The 19,918-nt window shown below is 35.8% G+C and overlaps 1 protein-coding gene across 1 annotated transcript in view; it reads left to right on the top strand.

Moving 5' to 3' along the window:
• Prosalpha4 (proteasome alpha4 subunit) overlaps positions 1 to 19,918 on the top strand; it is a 44,488-nt gene that overhangs the window by 891 nt on the left and 23,679 nt on the right. Inside the window, exons 2-3 of the mRNA XM_081761227.1 lie at positions 9,386 to 9,512; positions 13,836 to 13,949. Coding sequence (XP_081617353.1) covers positions 9,386 to 9,512; positions 13,836 to 13,949 — 241 coding nt within the window. The remainder of the gene's footprint in view (positions 1 to 9,385; positions 9,513 to 13,835; positions 13,950 to 19,918) is intronic.

The raw sequence follows: 19,918 nt of genomic DNA, 5'->3' as shown, positions 1-19,918 counted from the left end.
CTTCTAAACTGCTACTAAAAGTTTGTAAATGATACCAGTATGATCACTCCTTATTGTCTGTTTCAGGGTGCATACCCCATCAAAGATATGCTGCTAGGACAAAAGTTACAAACTGTATACGAAAATACTTCTTTTCTTCGTGTTAACCATTCAATGGGGGAATACTTACATTTATGAGAAATGAATATGTTTCAGTATCACTACCTTAGAAAGTGTTTCTTAATAGAGGGAGCTCCTTCGTGGCTAGGCGGTTAGCGTACTCGCCTTTGGCGTGGGAAACCCGGGTTCAATTCCCGGCGGGAGCTCATGTACTTCGGATTCCACGTTAATCAGTAGGTCCCGTCTCATATAACCTTGCTGCTGAATAGGACAAACTCAAATTCAACTTAACTCAACCCTTAAAAGAGGAGCTCCATTAATGAGTGCAGATTGACTTCACGAGAGCTGAGTAAAAATACAATATAACAGCTCCAGTACATTAAACATGAACTAACTTGTGCAAGGTGGCCACTAAAACCCGCGAATACTATCTAACCGAGTCAGGGCACGGAAGCCCGAGTGGTAGCTAAAAGGGGTCACCGTAAAAAGCAGGCGCGTCAGTGACGGCGGGTGTACGCATAAATGACGTTATTGGAAAGAACACTTCATATGGCATAAAACATATGCATTGTGTGTTGCAAGTCTTTGCGGCACTTGCGTTATCGATTTGCACATTGCCTTGACATGGTATTTTCCTTTCTTTGGTATTGAGTATCATGTGATACATTGCGCACCATTCATTTCGTGCTTATCCTTATTAACATTTACTGTGTAACATCCTTTTTTTTTTTTTTTTTGTAATTACAATCCTATTGCAAAATACAACGCACAACTTCTTTCATGGGTTTTACAAATGTATTCCCCGTAATATGGGATATCATACAAATTTGCCCCATTATACTGTTTTTATCTCAGATTGAACTCCCGTTTTCCTATTTCCCTCCATTACAGCAACATACATGTCTTACGTTAGTTAATAAAGTACTGTATTTGAAACACTGTCATATTACGCTCTACTGCCTATTCACCTTAATCCGCATCAATCCACGACATCGGTTTTCTGCCTTATTAGTCAACCTACACTGATGACTTTCATTACCTTTTTCGTTACTCTCATAATAACATTTTGTCTGATTCTGTTCATTTCTCTGTAAATTTTGCATTTTGGGGCCACCATCTGCGGCAGTTAATCGATTAAAATTAGCTGACTATAAGTATTAACAATACGTGTTGCGATTTTCTACAAATTGTTTCATAGTACTTTAAAAACATATATTATTAGAGATTTCACACTTTACTGGATATGATTACACAAGGAAATAGCTATTCTGATCCATTAGGGAGTTAATATTCCATTAAAAGAAAAAAATATTCAAACGAAGAGCAAGCATGAACCTGTGCTAGGTGATCACTGACTAGGCTATATATATCGTTCAACGTCCCCGATTAAACACCAAGGCTAAGTGAAAATACTTTCGTTCAGGACAAAGCGAAACTGTAGGGGTCGCGTTGAGATACGTACAAAGGGAGAGGCGGTGAAGCGACAGTGAGTATACGAGTAATCGAATATTTTTATAGAAACTACAGCCGATGCCTATTATAATTTATCTAGCATTTATTATTGTCCCGTGTTCACCTTGCGCAATATCGAGAATTTATACGCTAACTTCTAGAAACTAATGACATGTTTTCATCGCATTAAATACACTCATGTCTTTCAGTAGGCCACATTCAAATCAAAACGTTTGGATTATGTCGACAGAATTACAGAGTTTTTGAGTGTGTGTGTTTTTCAGCATTGTTGTAATGGCGTTCGACGCTGAATTTGCAAGTCATTCTATCGTGGTTGTATGTTGTGTTATTGGAATCTAATGTGTCTTTCCTACTCTCGAATATGGATGAGAGCTTCGTGCTAGAAGCAAATATCTGTTCCAAACATTAATATAACACTTGTAGTAGTTTCGCATTCGTAACCCTAATGTTTTAACATAAAATATGGTACTGTTAACTTATATGGCGATACAGCACCGGTGGAAAGTAAAATTTTATATAGTTACTAGTAGACTCCCTTGGGTACATATTCAACAGAAAAATGCACTCACCTTGCACCAACAACTGTTGCATTTTGTTTAGGAATCAACGTTTTCAATATTTCAGCACGCTCTGGGGCCTTGGTCACAGTGACTTTAAAAGCTGGAAGACATCATTTTTGTTGCTTTGTCTTGCAATAGAATAAAGTCAAGTATTTAGAAAAAAAGAAAAAAGAAAAGAAAAACTATTATGTATATCTATGACACACTCGAAGGTTGAATTATGTCCATTTCAAATTGAACGAACCACAATCGGATGATTTGGCCTAATTATCTAACAAAAATCACTTTCCACTTTGCTCATTGATTGTTCGATGTAACGCAAAAAAATTATTTCAGTTAATCACAACGAAATTTAGTGTACAGAAAAATTGAATTAACTCATGTGACGGAGTTTCTTGCAGTGTAAAGTGATTTTGTTGCGTAATTAGTAACACATCATTCTAATATGCATTGTGATTTCAAGAATAAGTTACTTTAATTCCAACTTTACGGTGTTAGACATACATACCGGTACTGGTTTGTCAGATACTTGGTTTCGTTACAGAACAAAGCAACAAACACCAATAGTACACATTCTTGAAGTTGATGGCGACTATATAATCTGTAAGGAACCAGCACGACTTCAACACATAGGCTCTGAAGATGTTGCCGCTACAGCGGCAACATCTTCAGAGCTATGTGTTGAAGTGTGCTGGTCGTACAGATTATATAGTGATCTTCAAGAATCGCTGTGTTCCTATTGGTTGTTTTTGTTGGCCAATGGCGTGCTCTGATTTTGCTGGTGGAAACTGCTCTCTGATTGGCTGATGGTTCTTTTCGTACTGAGAAGCTGGAACCAGATGTCAGGTAGATGATAACCTTCGTCTCTGTTGATGGATGGCTTGTATGTACGGATGAATAAAGATTCATGTATTTTCCTGTCCCAGAACTGTTTACTTTTCTTTAGTACTTCAATTTGGTCCCACATGGCCGTATGATTGTATTGTATGCAGTGTTCGGCTATTGCAGATTTTTCGGGTTGTTTAAGTCTGGTGTGTCGCTGGTGTTCTTTCATTCTGTCTTCAATGTTTCTTCCTGTTTCACCTATGTAAGTGGCGTTACATTCCGTAATGTCTTCTAACTTTTGAAGTGATTGTTCGTGACTAAAGCACTAGAGCGGGCTGAAACATTGAAAATATGGATTGCAATGTACGTAACTGATAATGAAAATGAAATGAAATTTTTGAGTTTTACGTCCCACGCTTATGCCGGTTAGGCTAAAAGAGACGGTGATGAGAGACGAATGAAATGATGAAATGAAGAAAGTGGGAGAAAACGGGAGAACACCAAGAAAACCCACGAACACGGTGTTCATCCACCACAAAGTTCACTTGGGTTTGAACCCGGGACCCCAAGCACCAGAGGCGAACGCTCTACCACTGAGCCACCGCGGCCCGTAACTGTTAATGGTCAACACAGAAAGAGTTAACTGTGTTGTAGGAATACATTACGGAACATTTAGAGTCATTGTTCTTGTATTTTTGAAATTGTGTTTCTGAAAGTATCTGAAGGGATTCCTCCGTTTACAACTAAACTGACGAGGATTCAAATTGCCGGCAGTAGAGATGAGCCAAGAGATACCGTCACTAGCGGTGACAACAAAAATGAAAGGTCAAAAGTTCCAATTTTGATTCCTAGATAAAGAAAGCGTAGTATGAATGTATAATTTCTGTTGACTTTCACGCATGAAATTTACTTATTTTTCAGTATTTCTTGTTTGAGAAACAATTCAAAATTACAGTTCTGTCTTCCGTTATAAGGTTTATAGACTAGCACAGAAGATAACCATTCTTTGGAAACCGCCGGAAGTATATCATGCTTGACCCATCTATTTTGCTTATAGATTTCGTTTGTGTAATTGTACTCACCAGTTATTTCTGATCATGACGGGTTTAGGTTAGTATGTTTGAGTTCACTTGCGAAGGGTTGGTTAGTTATCTTACCGATTTTTATGTTGCTGTTGCGCGATACACTTTAAGTTTACTTATGAGCCATTCCATGTCAAATCAACACAATTTTCAAACAAATTCCATCTTATCGTGTCAGAGTTTGATGAAATTTGGTAGTTCTTTGCCCCATTGGAAAATGACAAATCCTGATATTTCAGGTTGATATGTAGAATGGTTTCTAAATTACAGGCTTTCCAATGTTCTCAGAATTTACCAAAAATTGTATGAGTGACATTTACGGCTGACCTAAAAGACCTAAAATGTTGATTAAGATGTCATTTTCAAGCCTATGAAAGATTTCAGGAGGTAGATAATAGTATAGATTCTTTCTAGATTTTTTAATTATAAGAAAAATATTCGAACTGTTATGAATGTATTCTTGAAGTTTTATTTTGGGATTAGCATAGGATCATTTGTTACAAGAGTTTCCACTTCGAAACGTGGAGTTGAAAAAGTGCTTTAATTTAGGTTCTTGTAAAATAAAATGGATAGAAATAGTAATTTTGTTGTAGAAGATTAGGCGCAACACTATAACTGGACTAGTGAGCAACCACTTTTCAAAACTCTATAAGATATGAATTTTAAAGCCTCTTCTCCGTGGAATGAGCCCATTTTAAATTTACGTGATTAAGTCGCAGCTTGAGGTAGGTTCTATGTTCAAAAACTCACTTCAAACTGTTCAGCCATTTCCCGTGACGCGATCGCGAACAACAGGTATCGTTGATTTAAATGTGACTCAGAAAGAAATGATAGATAACGCGCTCTTTCTTCCTTTCAATTGAAATTAAAAAAAAAAAAGAAGAAGAAGAAAAAAAGAAAAGAAAAGAAACAAAAGTGATGTGCCCCCTTACTTTTAAGAGGTATTTAGATACCGAATTTTAAATAAATAAGAATAACCTATGTTCCAAAATTAATTTCAAACTGTTCAAGCGCTTTCGCGTGATGCGATCACAAGCAATGTGGAACATCGCTATCAATGTGAGCAAAGGAATTATGGAAAATCTCTCTTCTTAAAACGAAAATTTTCAAAAACGTTGAAACACGTGCGCACTTATTTTTAATGAGGAGCTTATATATTTAGTTTCATGTCCCTAATTTGGCGGGCTCGTGATATGCTGTATTTTTTACATGAATTTTGAACCTCCTGTAACCTCTTGTTTTAGGATGCGCCCTTGAATCAAAGTAATATGATAGAAACTCAGCCTCATTGTAAGTACTAATTACTGTATGTTCAAAAATTCATTCCATACGGTTTGAGCGTTTAAGCGTGATGCGAGCGCAAACAAGATCAGTTACAGTTGAACACGGTTACAGAGAATTTGATTGAGTACAAACAAAATTCATTATACATGATTTCGAAACTTCTTTTGTTTTCAATGGTGTTATGTTCTGGTGATAAATACATATTTTAATCCAATTCTGAAAGTAAGCATATATAAGGAGCACAATTAAAGAAAGTAATTACAATCAAATTAAGGTTATTCATTCAATCCGTTTTTTGTTTTGTTTTGAGGTATAAAAAAAAAAAAAAAAAAAAGCACTGGAGAATTTTGGACTGGGGAAACTTCTAACAACCCTAGTTAGTGTTGAGAAGATAGGAGCATATCTTTACTTTTTTTTTTTTTTTTTTCTTAAGTGAAGCGTTCTCGATTTGTAATTAACTGACACATGAAAAAAGACATTTTATTATTTGTTTATGCTAGTATGCAAGTATATATTACAAAAACAAAGGAAATGGAATCGTATTACTTTCTATTCTGGACTAGCTGAAATGCCTGTTCTTTGTAGGGAAGAATTTGGTTCATGAAAAATTGAACCTTCCCTCCCCCTAAGCATAGGTATATCATTGAAAGTGTAGTAATACAAACTCCATTAATATATCGTATTTTTGGCATGAATTTTTAACCTCCTTCTCCCTTAGGATGCGCCCATTTTAAGTAAAGTTACACGATAAAATCCTAGCTTGAGGTAAGTACTCACTATGTTCAAAGACTCATTTCAAACTGTTCAATCATTTCTCGGTGACGCAGTCTCGAACAACAAACAACGTCAGTTTAAATGTGAGGAAAGAAATTACTATAGAAAACTCTCTTCTTCTTCCTTCAAAACTGAAATTTTCTACAATGGGAAGTGACGTACCCCTTATTTTTAATGGGGAGTTAATATACGAAGTTTCATCTTCCCAGCATTACAAGATCGTGAGATACTCAGTTTCTCACATAGATTTTGAACCTAGGCTCCGCCCCTCTCCCACAGAATACGCATTTTAAATAAAGTAACATGATTAGAAACTCAGTTCGAGGGACGTGAAGATTACTTCCAAAAGTTTATTTCAACCGGTTTATCCGTTTCCCCGTGATGTGATCACAAATCAGATCCTTTTCATTTTTCTAAATAATGGATTACTGTTGAATACTGTTACAGCAATTTGATCGAACGCAAACAGAATTCATTATGCATCATTCCCAAACATTTTTTTTTTTTTTTTTTTTTTTTTTTTTTTAAGTAGTAGTCTGTTCTGGTGATAAATAGATTTTTAAGCCAATTCTGAAATTAGATGTGTACTATAAGAAGCACGATTGAAGAAAGTAATTATAATTACATTAGGGTTATTATTTCAATGCAAATTCTGGAGTATAATTTGGATAGTTTTTGGGTGGAGGAGAGGGTTATTATGAGTCCCCCCCAAAAATAAAGCCCTGAGTAATCCTGGGCCGGGAAGAATTCTAACAACCCTTCTTTGTAGTGTACTGTAAAGCAACATGTCAGTTATGTTGTAAGTTTGGAGTGTCTCTAACACAACAGTACGGCTTTGTACTGCTTCCAGCAGAAACTTGTGTTCTTGAGGAGCTGGTTTAGACAGAAAAACGTATTCTACTATTCTGGTTGATCTAGTGCTCAGTACAAGAACGAAAAGAACTTTCTAAGCTTGCGTTTATATCAGGCTGATTTTGACGTAGAAGATAAATGTCATTTTGCTGTAACAACTCATGGAAAGGAACCTTGAAATGAGGTTGATGGCACAGCCAAAAGGCTGTCACCCTGAACAAGTCTGCAGCATCCATTTGATAATACAGTTCTGCACCTCGGCATCTTATTGACTGGTCAGTGGCTTTCTAGAATGCATTTTGCATTTGTTAGTCAAAAAGAGTTCACCGAGTCCGCAGTATTCCTACTAGATCGTTTCAACAAAGTACAAACATTTCCTCTCACACTGGAGTTCCACGCGTTCATACCTATAGCTTCAGATGCTTGCTAACTTTTTGTCACGGTTGTTTCGTATTACCAGAGTTCATTGGAACAGACACTCACCAAATTCCACGACATTACTGCAGTCTATAACAGCAGGTGGTGGCTGGCGTTTGTTTTGAAGAAAAATAAAATGAAAGTATCGTTTCTCCATTCGGCTGACCCATCTCCACCTTTTGCATATATTGGGAAGCGAGTGTTCTCTGGATTCATGCTGTGGATGTATTATGTAAAAGAAACCGTGTGATTCCAACTGGCTGACTATATACCTTGCTTGTCAAAGATGTAATGACAACTGAAAAGCCATACAAGTTTACTCCAAGCTAAGTTGTAAGCAGTATCCAAAAAAGACTTAAACTTCCAAATATAGACAGAATCCTGGTCAGTGTTCTTTTTTGACATTGTGATATGATGTTGATTTTAATACAACCATATTTTTTTCGTGTGATCTTGTTTTATGAAGAACCTAAATTAACGCGATTTTCACTCTGCGTTTTAAGACTGGAAACTCTTTAAAACAAATGATCCTGTACTGGTCCTAAAATAAAATATCAGGAATACATTCATAATAGTCCAAAAAGAGGGGAAAAAAATACAAATATTAATGTTACATACTCTTTGAAAGCTCTTTTTCATAAGCTTTAAAATGGTACTTTAGCCATAGGTCCTTCAGGTCAGCTGACTCGCGCCAAGTGAGCTTTGTGATGGACAAACACCGTGTGCATGTGTTTCCTCGTGGCACTCCTGTTTCCTCCCACTTTCTTCATTCCACCCATTTCTCATCCTCACCGTCTCCTTTAGCCCAGCCGGCATAACCGTGGGACATAAAACTTAAAGATTTTCATTTCCTTCAGGTCAGCTGCAAATGCCAATTGAACAAATGTCTCCTAACGCATTTTTCGTAAATTTTGAGAACTTTATGGGTTTGAAATTACGATACCAATTTACAAATCAACTTGAGCTTTTCGCTTGTTCCACACACTGATAATAGCAGTCAAAATATAAACAGTCACTGCAGTCTGTAAGGGTCGATTCGAAACCGTGTGTTGATTTTACATGTCATGGCTCTTACAGAATTGATTAATAAAATCATTATTACTCTGATTGCTCTTCACTTTAATTTGCTTCGTATCATTTCAATCTCGAAAGGTTACACTACGAAAATAGTGCACCGATTGACATGTTTGAGCAGTCTTAAGAATTAGGCTATATGATAGGTTCGGATCACATTTACGGCGTGGGTGGTTGTATGGTCCTTTCATTATCATCTTTCATTTCTCATCGTCTCCTTTAGCTAAGGGGGAACTGAGAGACATAAAATTCATAAATAAATTTAAAGAAATAAGGAACCATGCTTTGTATTGCTGTCCCACGTTGTTTCACATTGTATTTAACAATAAATAATCATGAAATTAGTTGTAGTGCGACTTCTGCACTGAATGAAATTAGTAGTAAAGTGAATGGTTATAATATCCTTTTTTAACGTTATTTATCTAACAAAGGAATGCTTATTTTATCAGGACTATATTCTGTATTTTCGGCATCTATTCGTTGATTTTTTTTTGGGGGGGGGGGTGTCAGTTTCCTAAATGTGCTCTATAATACGCGATCTTTAACCGTGTACCCGTGTACATGCCCCTTCTCCTGTTCTTTTGTTTCGTTCTAACAAAGTTCACGTGGTTTTATGTAACTTATGAATTACCTATGGCAAAAATTTTTGTACTCAATATGTTATATGCTGCTTAAAATAGCACCTCTTACTGCATTATCACTAATGTTCACCTATTATATAATTCGTTCAGCAGATGACCATCATCGTTAGCTATACTTATAAGAAGTTATCCTATATCAGTTTGCTTCCGAAAAAAGAAGTAGAAAATAAAGTGATTTGAGAAGTTTTGTGTTAATCATTTCAGTGATTACTGTTAATCTACTTTATACCTTTGGTACTTTATCGTTCGTTTCACTGAACTATCAAAACTAAAGAAAGTAACTTTGTTTTCTTTCTTTTTTCAGGTTGGAGTACGTGGAACCGATGTAGTTGTGCTTGGCGTTGAAAAGAAGTCCGTAGCAAAGCTACAAGAAGAAAGAACCGTGAGAAAAATTTGCCTTTTGGATGATCATGTTGTAATGGCATTCGCAGGTTGGTTTGTTATTTTTACCAGGGCTCGCTGTTTCTCTTTATCTCGCGCTCTTTCTATATATAACATATGTGAGTGTAAATTTTGATGAATATTTTAAGTGGCCAGAGTAGTTTGAGTAAAACATTATTTACTCAGCTGAAAATTTGTTTTGAAAATTTAGTAGATTTTGTTAATCCTCTTATAGTTAATTGTCAAGTGTTTCAATTTTTCCTGTTTATCGAAATAAAAGAAATTAAAATCAGCATACTTACGATGATTTTTTTTTTTTTTAATACGGGGGAGAGTGGTTATGGCAATATCATAAATGCATTAGATATGTATAGATGTACTAACTTGTAAGAGAGAGAAATTGAAATAAGTCAGAGAAGTGCTTCAAAATCTGGTGTCTGAAGTCTGGGAAATCTGGAGTATTTCACGGAAAATCTAGAGAATTTTTTTCCAGTTGCTCAGAGAAGAAGTGAAGAAGACTTCAAAGAATCGAAAAATATTCAGAAAGAAGATGAAAAAATAAAAGCTAGAAAAATCTTCGAAAATAAAATAGCTCTAGGTGCGCAGAAAGGTGTTAGAGTTTCAAATAAATAATCAGATACTAGAGAAGGAAAAATGTTGCGTTCGTTGTGATTAACCAAAAAGATGGGTCAAATTATACAAAATGTTCGAGTTATTCAGAATGCCGAGATATTAAAGATGTCGTTAGTGTTTAATTATTGTTTGTTACTAATGTTTGACTGTATTCCAAGTACAGGAACTATAACTAAAGTGTAGGAGAAACTTGATGGTGTTTTGTCAAAGCGAATGAAACGAAAACTGTGACTTGATTTTGCCATGTTGTAAAAGGGTGTGGCTAACTAGACACACTACAGTGCGAACAGGTAAACATGTGGTACACTGACGTGGATGTGTACGAAGAAATGACATTACTGCAGCCCTGTCATTTGCGATCACCGTTTAAAGAGAACTCGGAGACCCACTTCAAACATTGTCAAGTTTGTCTCACATATTAATATTTACAATAAGAAAGGATCTTGTACTATACTTAAAAAGTAAAAAGGATGGCTGTCAGCGGCTAGGAGTGTCGAGGTTTTTTTAACCTAGCCATAAGTGATAGTTCGCGTTGCCAGAAGTCACGAAAAGTTTACTTACTTATAGAAATTCAGGAAAGTCAATACCCATTATTTCAATATGAACCTTGTATTTACTAAATAAAATGTAATGATCGCAAACATAACACCACTTAAATTGTGAAGTACATTATTGCAAATGAAACACAACTATCCTGTAACATATCACAACATTTAACAAAATGAAAAGTTTTCGACAATTGCTCTAGATCACATAACGTAAGACTTAGTCATGTTGCATAAGACGTAATCATATACAGAACTTTGTTTCATAATAGTTTCTCATTTATGTCATGCAAACATTACAGGGATATTCTTAACGTTTTAAGTAAATAATTATAAAATATAATGTTCAGTTCTCTCTTTCTCTCTCTCACGCGTGCGCGCTCTGAAAAGTACTTTTCTTACAGGTTAGTTATTGTGTTTCGTTTGAGAAAAATGTGTTAGATATTTTCTTTACTACATTATTGCAATAGTCGTCAGAGATACGTGGCCCCTTTCTTTCTTTAATACACACTTTTTAAAGGACTTAAATTGTCCTTGGTAGTCCAGTATTGTTTGAAATAATTTTTTGCGTATGAAATATACTGAAATTGTCGTGAAGTTATATCAGTGAATAAAAGAGATTATCTGCAACGTTGTATCAGTGAATTTATATTTGGTCTAGGAATTAATTCGTGCGGTTGGTACGCACACATTGAAGCTGTAGTACAAACACAAAATACATAAATACCTTAAGAAAAATATTGTCCATCGCTAGCCACCACTTTCGCCCATCTGTCAGGCAATGTACGGATTCCGTGGCGAAAGAAGTCCTCATCCTTGGAAGCGATCCAGTCAGAGACCCATGTTACGATATTTTCTGAAGAAGTAAACCGCTGTCCAATCAAATCGTTGTTCATGCAATCGAACAAGTAGTAGTCCAAAGGAGCAACGTCTGGTGAATACGGCGGGTGGGGTAAAACTTCCCATCCGACATTTTCTAAATAGGTTTTGACCGGTTTTGCGACATGTGGGCGAGCGTTATCATGTTGAACAATAAGTTTATCATGTCTGTTCTCCCATTCTGGTCGTGTTCTGGCCAGAGTTTGCTTCAAACGCATTAATTGTCGTCGATAACGTTCTCCATTCATAGTTTCACCCGGTTGCAGCAGCTCATAGTACACCACACCTTTCATATCCCACCATATGCACAGCATAACCTTTGCACAGTGAATATCTCGTTTTGGTTGTGATGGACCTGGTTCACCTGGTTTCACCCAGGCCTTTTTTCGTTTAGGGTTCTCGTAATGGATCCACTTCTCATCACCCGTAATAATTCGATGCAGAAACCCCTTTCTGCTCTGTCGTTGAAGCAGCAATTCGCAAATGGTTTTTCGTCTTTCAACGTCTCTGTCTTTCAATTCATGTGGAACCCAATGTGACATCTTTTGAATCATTCCCATGGCTTTCAAGCGTTTGGAGACTGTTGTTTGATCAACGCCTAATGCTGCTGCAAGTTGTTCCTGCGTTTGACACGAATCCTGCTCGAGCAATGCTGTCAATTCTTCGTCTTGAAATTTTTTTGGCTGTCCAGCTCGCTCTTGGTCTGCCAAGCCGAAATCACCACTTCTAAACCGTGCAAACCACTTCTGACACGTTCGCTCAGCTAGAGCATGGTCACCATACACTTCCACCAAAATACGATGACTTTCAGTCGTACTTTTCTGCATGTTAAAGTAATGCAGCAGGACACCCCGCAAAAACACTTTATCAGGCACAAATTGCGCCATGTTCACTTAACTACAAACTGGTGTTGTTGACGCTTTAATCCACTGCCCTATACTACGAACGATACGCGATGACAGGGGTTTGCAACACATGTGTGGATACACGGAACTGTGGGACGCTCCGTTCGTTGCGCTATCTCTTGTCCACCCGCACGAATTAATTCCTAGACCAAATATATGAGGCGCATATAAAAAAGGGATAATTTTTTTGCGCGGAGTTGTCAACACTTGAAGTTGAGCATGCGTAGAAGCAAGTCATAGTAATCTGTGCTTGCAAAGGAGATAAAATCGTCCAACTGGAGTTGCGTACGTGCAAGTAGCTATCGTAATACAAAAACCCGCCAAATGTGAAATGTGATCTTGTCATATGATTTCAGAAGGCCGAAAAACAGAATGCAGATGAGATCCATCGGGAATTATGTGTCATTTACAGACTGCCAGTAATAAGTGAATAAAAGGTCAGGCAATGTTGCAGGGAGTTTCGAAAAGGGCATTCAAGTGAGCTTAACGGAAGGTTTAAGAGTTCAGATAAACGATCTCAAGGGTAAAAGCAGGAGTCAGTGCAATGCCGGCACTCTGATTCTCCTAAAGTGAAGAAATTCAAACAAACACCGTCAATTCACAAAATCATGGGGATGGTTTTGGAACCGAAAGGGTGTGTTTCTTCTGCAATTCCTGGAACCAGGACGAACAATTATAGCAGATGTGTATTGACAAACACTGAATAATCTGTGACGTCCCATCAAGATCGACACAGTGAAATGCTCCGCTCTGGAATTCTTCTGAACCATGACTACACTTGCCCACACACAGCTGCTCGTACTATTGCTACAATTCAAAAACTTCAGTGGTAACTATTCAGTCATTCCCCATGCAGCCCGGACCTTCCTTCCAGCGATTTCTTTCTTTTTCTTCACCTGAAGAAATGGTTTGATCGAAGTGTTTCAACGACAACGAAGTGCTCAAAACATCAGTTCTGGACTGGCTGCACTCTCAGGCAAAAGATTTTTACATAGAACGTATACAGAAGCTTGTGCCATTCTACCAGAAATGTCTGGAGGTTCATGGTGACAACGTCGAAAAATAGCCGAGCTGTGTACTTCTATTTCAATCACAGTAAATTTATTCTATCATTTTCTTGCTTCGTATTTTTACAAATTTCTAAATGGTAGTGCTTACGAGAAAATCATTAATACTTCCTTCGTTTCTTTTTTTTTTTTTAACTCAGACTTTTTATTTATTTTGACATATGCCTCGTATTTTTAGAAATTTCTAAACTGTAAAGCTTACAGCAAAATCATTAATACTTTTTTCAAGTTAATAATTAATCGTAATATTTATTTACTTGAATAAAACAAGTTTTGTCTTTCTGTAGCAACCATGTAAGCTGCTATGTAGGTCCTACTTTTCATGATTTAATTTTATCTTTAAGGTTTAACTGCCGATGCCAGAATACTCATAAACAGAGCGCAAATAGAATGCCAGTCACATAAATTAACAGTCGAAGATCCAGTTACTTTGGAGTATATCACTAGATATATAGCAAGTAAGTGTTTTTAAATTTACAAGTAACATTTTTGACATTCTGATTTAATGGGATGCATATTTAATATGCATTAGAAGTAAAAGAATGAGTAAAAAACTGAATTTTTAATCTTCAGCTTATGTGTTTTTCCTCAAGTCTCATTACGTTCTTAGCATAAAAGAACACAGTAATCTAAAACGAAGCATATCTGAAATTTTAGATGTTTGAGAAATGTTGATGAGATTCAAAATCATGTAGTGCTAACATCAAAGTAAGTCGTGCACGTTGTTTTTACTTGAAGTGTTAAAGACATATTCAAGCTTTTTATGGAGACGCGACTTTTTAATGAGCAGACAAATAAAACACTTAATTTGTACAGTACCTGTCATGTTCCATGTATCGAATTTAAGGAGTAGAATTTAAGCAATCTAATAACAGGTTCTAAAAATTCTAGTAGAAAAGTTAGCAAAGAGGCCAGATTAAATAAGAAAATGTGTGTATTCTATGCAGGGCTGTTGGAATTTTCTCCAGCCCAAAATTCCCCAGTGTGTGCTTTTAGATAAAATCCAAGAAAATCCGACTCCAAAAATATACTTCAAAATTTGGATTGAAATATTAACCTTAATGCAGTTATAATTACTTTCCTTTAATCGTGCTTCTTATATATGCCTAGTTTCAGAATTGCTTAAAATATATATTTATCATCAGAACAGAATACCATTGAAAACGAAAAATGTTTGGGAATCATGCATAACGAATTTTGTTCGCGCTCGATCAAATTTGCTGTAAAAGTCCAACTGTGATCTTATTATGTAAAACTGAAACGGATCATGTTTTTGTTGGCATCGGGGGAAGCATTTAAACGTTTGGAATTAATTTTTGCATGTAGTTATCACGTACCTCGAACTGGGTTTTTACTCATGTTACTTTGATTAAAATGCGTATTCTATGGGGCGGGGGAGCAGAGGATCAAAATCTGTGCGAAAACCTTTTTATCTCACAATCTTGTCAAGTTAGGAAAATAAGACTTTTTATATACCCCATTAAAAATGACTGGACCAGTGTCTCGGCGTTTTTGAGAATTTCCATTTTAAATGGCGAAGAAGAGTATTTTCTGTAATTTGAAGGCGATGTTTCCTGTTGTTTCTGATCGCACCACGGAGAAACGGTTAAGCAGTTTGAGATGAATTTTTGAATGTACAGTAATTAGTACTTATCTTGAGCTGGGTTTTTATCATATTACTTTGATTCAAGGGCGCAAGGTACCTTCGGAAGGGTAAGAGGGAAATGGAGGTAGTGAAGGTTCAAAATCCATGTAAAAAAAAAAAAAAATGTTACGAGTCTGCCATGTTAAGGAAGATGATACTCGGTATAAACTCTTCATTAAAAATAAGTGGACATGTGTTCCAATGTTTTTGAAAATTTTCGTTTAAAGGGAAGGGCAAATTGACGGCGATGTGCATGTTGCTTGTGATCGCATCACGGGAAAAAGGTTGAACAGTTTGAAATGAATTTTGGAACATAATTTATTATTATTTATTGTGTTCCTTTGATTGAAGGGTGCATCGTAATGGAAGTAGAGGTGATTCAAAATTGCAGTACTTCATGAGCAGGTCAAGTTAGGAACATGAAATTCGGCATATGAACACCTCATTAAACGTAAGAGGACACGTCACTTCCTGTTTTTGAAAATTTTAAAGGAAGAAAGAGGGTGTTTCCGATAATTTCGTTCTTCACATTTAAATTGACGATGCCTGTTGTTTGTGGTCGCATCACGAGGAAACAATTGAAAAGTATTGAACATAGTTAGTTCCTACTGCAAGCTGGGATTTTATCATGGAGCTTTCCTTAGAGGGCGTATCTAAGGGTGAAGGGGGTTCACAATACATGCCAAAAAAAAAAAAAAAAAAAAGAATATCTTATGGAGTTTTTTTTATCTCTACACTTTCTTTGATACGCATATCCTTAGGAGGAGAGGAGAGTCAAATCTTTTTCCATGAATCTATTTCTCCTAGTGCAAAGAAGGGCATTTCAGCTAGTCTGGAATAAAACTTAATATGACCATATTTTCTTTGGTTTTGTAGTACATACTTGCATATTAATATAAACAGTTAAAATATTTTTCTCTATGTCAAGTAATGACAAATTCAGAATGCTTCACTTGAAAAAGGAAGTCACTAAAGATATACCTCTATCTTCTTAAACACTAACGGCAATCAGATCTTCAAACTCCCTAATTCTTCTTGCGTATCTAGTGGAGTGTGTGAAGCACAGTACAATTATTGTATGTTACAAAATTCCTTTAATCGTAAAATCTATTGTAAGAAAGAAAATTGGCAACTGAAAATTAGAAGAACTCCATTTCCAACATTTCAGTCCGTGAAAGAAAGATTTATTTCTTTTAGAAAAACAACGTCCCTTCAATAAAGCCATTATTTTATCTCTGGTTCCTGAAATTGAAGTACTATCTCAGTGTTTGCCTGCCGTGTTTTGAGGGAAACTACAAGAACCTTTAGTTAGGACTGCTGATTGAGAGATTTGAATCCTGAGTGTAAGGAGGGATTTTATTCCTATTCTGTGTTACATAAAACTATCCTACCCCTTCTTTGTTTTAGAAAACTGTAATTGTGTACTTTCTTGTTTCTAGAAGTCAAAACATAAGCGAGTGTCAATGGTACAAAGTATGTCCCACGAAACGCGGATGGGGCTTCTCCGTTTCTTTATGCGACATTTTTTTTCTTTTTATTTTGTTACTTTTAAGTTTAGTTAGTTACAGCGAGTAGGAAAATGAACTCAACGGTAATTGATAACTTATCATGCAGTCTTGCTTTCTTGTTTACTACTTTTAAAATAGTATTTGTATTTACTTTGTAATAAACAAAAAGTTATTAAAATTAAATATTAATATTCTTAGGAGATTTCGTAATGTTTAGAAGGTAAATATGATAAAGTGCCAAGATAGAAGTCAAGAATACACTTTAACAATAACACACATGAGTTTATTTATATTGTTACTGTGAATTTGTGCCTGTAATTAGAGTAATTCGAAGCTAATTGCAGGCTTTTTATGTAACGGCATACGATACTGCCATCTGTTGGCGAAATCGGGAAAGACATATTTCTCGCGGAGGGATATATCACCTCGCGCAGGTCTTCTGCTTTGACTTTATGCGGGTGGTGTAAAGTGGCGGTCGGCGCCAAACTCGATTTGAGAGTGGAGAGCTGAGAGCGGGAATTGGAAAGAGTAAAGCGTAAACCATGCCACCAGAAAGGAAGAAAGCGAGATTGTTTTTGTCTGCCAAAAGAAAAAAAAAAGAAGAAGAGAAAATTTAATAAACTGGCATAAAGAACAGAAGCAAAAAAGGCAAATATATTCTATAATACTTTTTTGTTTTCTTATTATAGACTAAATATTTTTTTCAACTTTGTAGACAATTTTTACCGCTAACAAACAAATGTTAGATATTTGTTTTATTCAATTTTATGTGTACGTTTGTTGGGTAAGAGCGGAATCTGGGACCTAATAGTTACCATTTACTATACTTTGTTATGTCCCTCATGTTCTCCTTCCCCTGGCTAAAGGTTTCGTTTTACCAGTGTAAATTTGCCCGTATTCTCTATCTCTTGTTTTCATTTTCGCTGCTTTACCAGTTTGTTATTCTCTATCAGTATAGTCCTGCCCTTCGTGTTTCTTTACTTTTTTTTGCGCCTGTTATTCGATTCCATCTTGTTATTATTATTATTATTATTATTATTATTATTATTATTATTATTATTATTATTATTATTATTAGATTGAATACTGTGTAAAGTAGCGTCAATATAATGTCGTAACTATGTGCTATGAAACTAGAGATGTTTATAATTTAGTGATAGTAATTCTGTTATCAGATCGTAATATTACAATAAGCTCCCAGTTTTTCTTTCTGGAACCCAATATTTTTTACAAGGAAAACATATCAACAATTGAGGAGTTAACTTTCAAAAGGGAATATATCCATTTTGATCGTTCAGTGAGCACATTTTTGTGTTTTCTGCTTCGTTTCTAAGATGCCTATCGATTTGACAACTGTCAATGACATTCCCATTGAATTAGGCTTATTACAAACCCAAATAGATCCATTTCAAAGAAATGATTGTACTATGTCGAATTTGACAAATGAACCAGGAAAAAAATGTATGTAATCACTGAACGACCAAACTGGATACGTATCCTTTTGAAAGTAACCTTTCCAATTATTTCCTTCCGAGTTGCTATTTATTACCTGTACATGTGACGTAAGTTTCACAGTTTCTGCTTTCCTTATCGATGAGAGAATGCCATCACAGTTCATTGCTCTCCGCAATCAAATTTTAAATTACTTGAATGTAATCAGAGTAAAGTTTCATGTTCTTTAAAGTCTTATTAGATTGAGGAACTTACTTTCGATAAACAAAAGAAACAAATACGGATTTTATAATTGATTTTCTTCCGAAAGATGTAAAAAAAAAAAAAAAAAAATCAAGGGGATAAATAAAAGGGAAACCAAAAAATATCGCCTTTGCAAAAGGAATCAAGCTATAGTACACTCCCTGATGAGTCCCTAAAACCTTTAGAATCTACGTTGATAACAATAAAATGTTGAGTTGTACTAGATTTAATGAACGGTCGCATTGTACGAAGTGTCAGTGAATAATTTATTCCCATTTCCCCATACTAATTTCTAATATTTTCAATTCTTTAAAGCAGGTTTCAATCACAAAAAGTGCTAGTAAGCCGTACCTTTGCGAACAGCCAGAAAAAAGGGCTGGTTATTATTATTATTGTTATTTTGTTAGTGTGGAATATCTCTCTTCCTCTACGCGAAGAATATCCTGTGAGTGCTCAGTGTCCGGTATCTGTCCGAAGCGGTTATGTAGGTTGTTTTCGAACAACCGTGATTATCCGCACCAATTCAGTCTTCGCAGATATAATTTTATTTGTATTTATTATTATTATTAGTATTATTATTATTGCCTGTAAAACATTTTCCCCGCAGTAAAGAGGGAAAAAGAAAATGAGCTATGCTTCAAACATCCAATTAAAAAGGGCGATGTGATGATTTTCAGAGCAATATGAATCCATTTACATTGTTCTTTCATTCATTGCAGGTGAATTACCTTGACATCTCTTTCTAAAGAGAACGGAAGGGAAATTGTCCTTTTTCTTTTCAGTCATCTTCCTTTCCATTCCCCGCTTTTTTCTCAAATTTCACCGAGCAATTGCCAACAAAGCCACCCTCTGTTCACCCTCTGATAAAGCTGGAGGTTCCAGGAACACAAACCCTGACAAGAACATAATCTTTTCACGTAGTTATCCGCACCCCATTGTAGGTAGAGTTCTTTAGAAATCTGCCTGTTGCAGAGACCCTCATGTGTGAAATTCCGGAAAATTTTTATGTAGTTTCTTCGATCATCACTTTCTAACCCTCATTCCAAATGGTTCGCATATTATATATATATATATATATATATATATATATATATATATATATATATATATATATATATATATATATAAATGTATATTGTATATGCGTCTATGTGTGTATGCTTCTTCGACAGGCAATTATTATCCTCCATCATTATGTTCTGCCGCTGATTCTCGGTTTGAAAAAATGAGAGGTAGAGAGAGAATCGTTAGCTTCAAAAATGCATTACTGGTTTTACTACTAGCCTTCAATAGTTATCCACATTGAAAGGGCTTATAGCTTCAACGTTCGGCAGAATTTGCAAAATGAAATCGACGACTTCTTGCCAAAGTATAATAAAATTCCTTTTATACTCTATACCAGAACCGCTGCAATGATGTATGGTATTGAGAAGGAGCCGTTTGCTGTAGAGCAGTTCGAGGCAGAATATGGAATGAAGGTAAATCCCATGGTAGTAATATCTTATTTCTACCATGGTAAATCCTTGCGGATTATTCATTGATGCCGAGAAGTGCTATTTAGGCGCAAGTCCAGATGGTA

This window comes from Thermobia domestica, chromosome 1 (assembly GCF_964235325.1).
Source record: "Thermobia domestica chromosome 1, izTheDome1.hap1.1, whole genome shotgun sequence".
Taxonomy (NCBI): domain Eukaryota; kingdom Metazoa; phylum Arthropoda; class Insecta; order Zygentoma; family Lepismatidae; genus Thermobia; species Thermobia domestica.
This window is presented reverse-complemented; position numbering and strand designations above follow the sequence as displayed.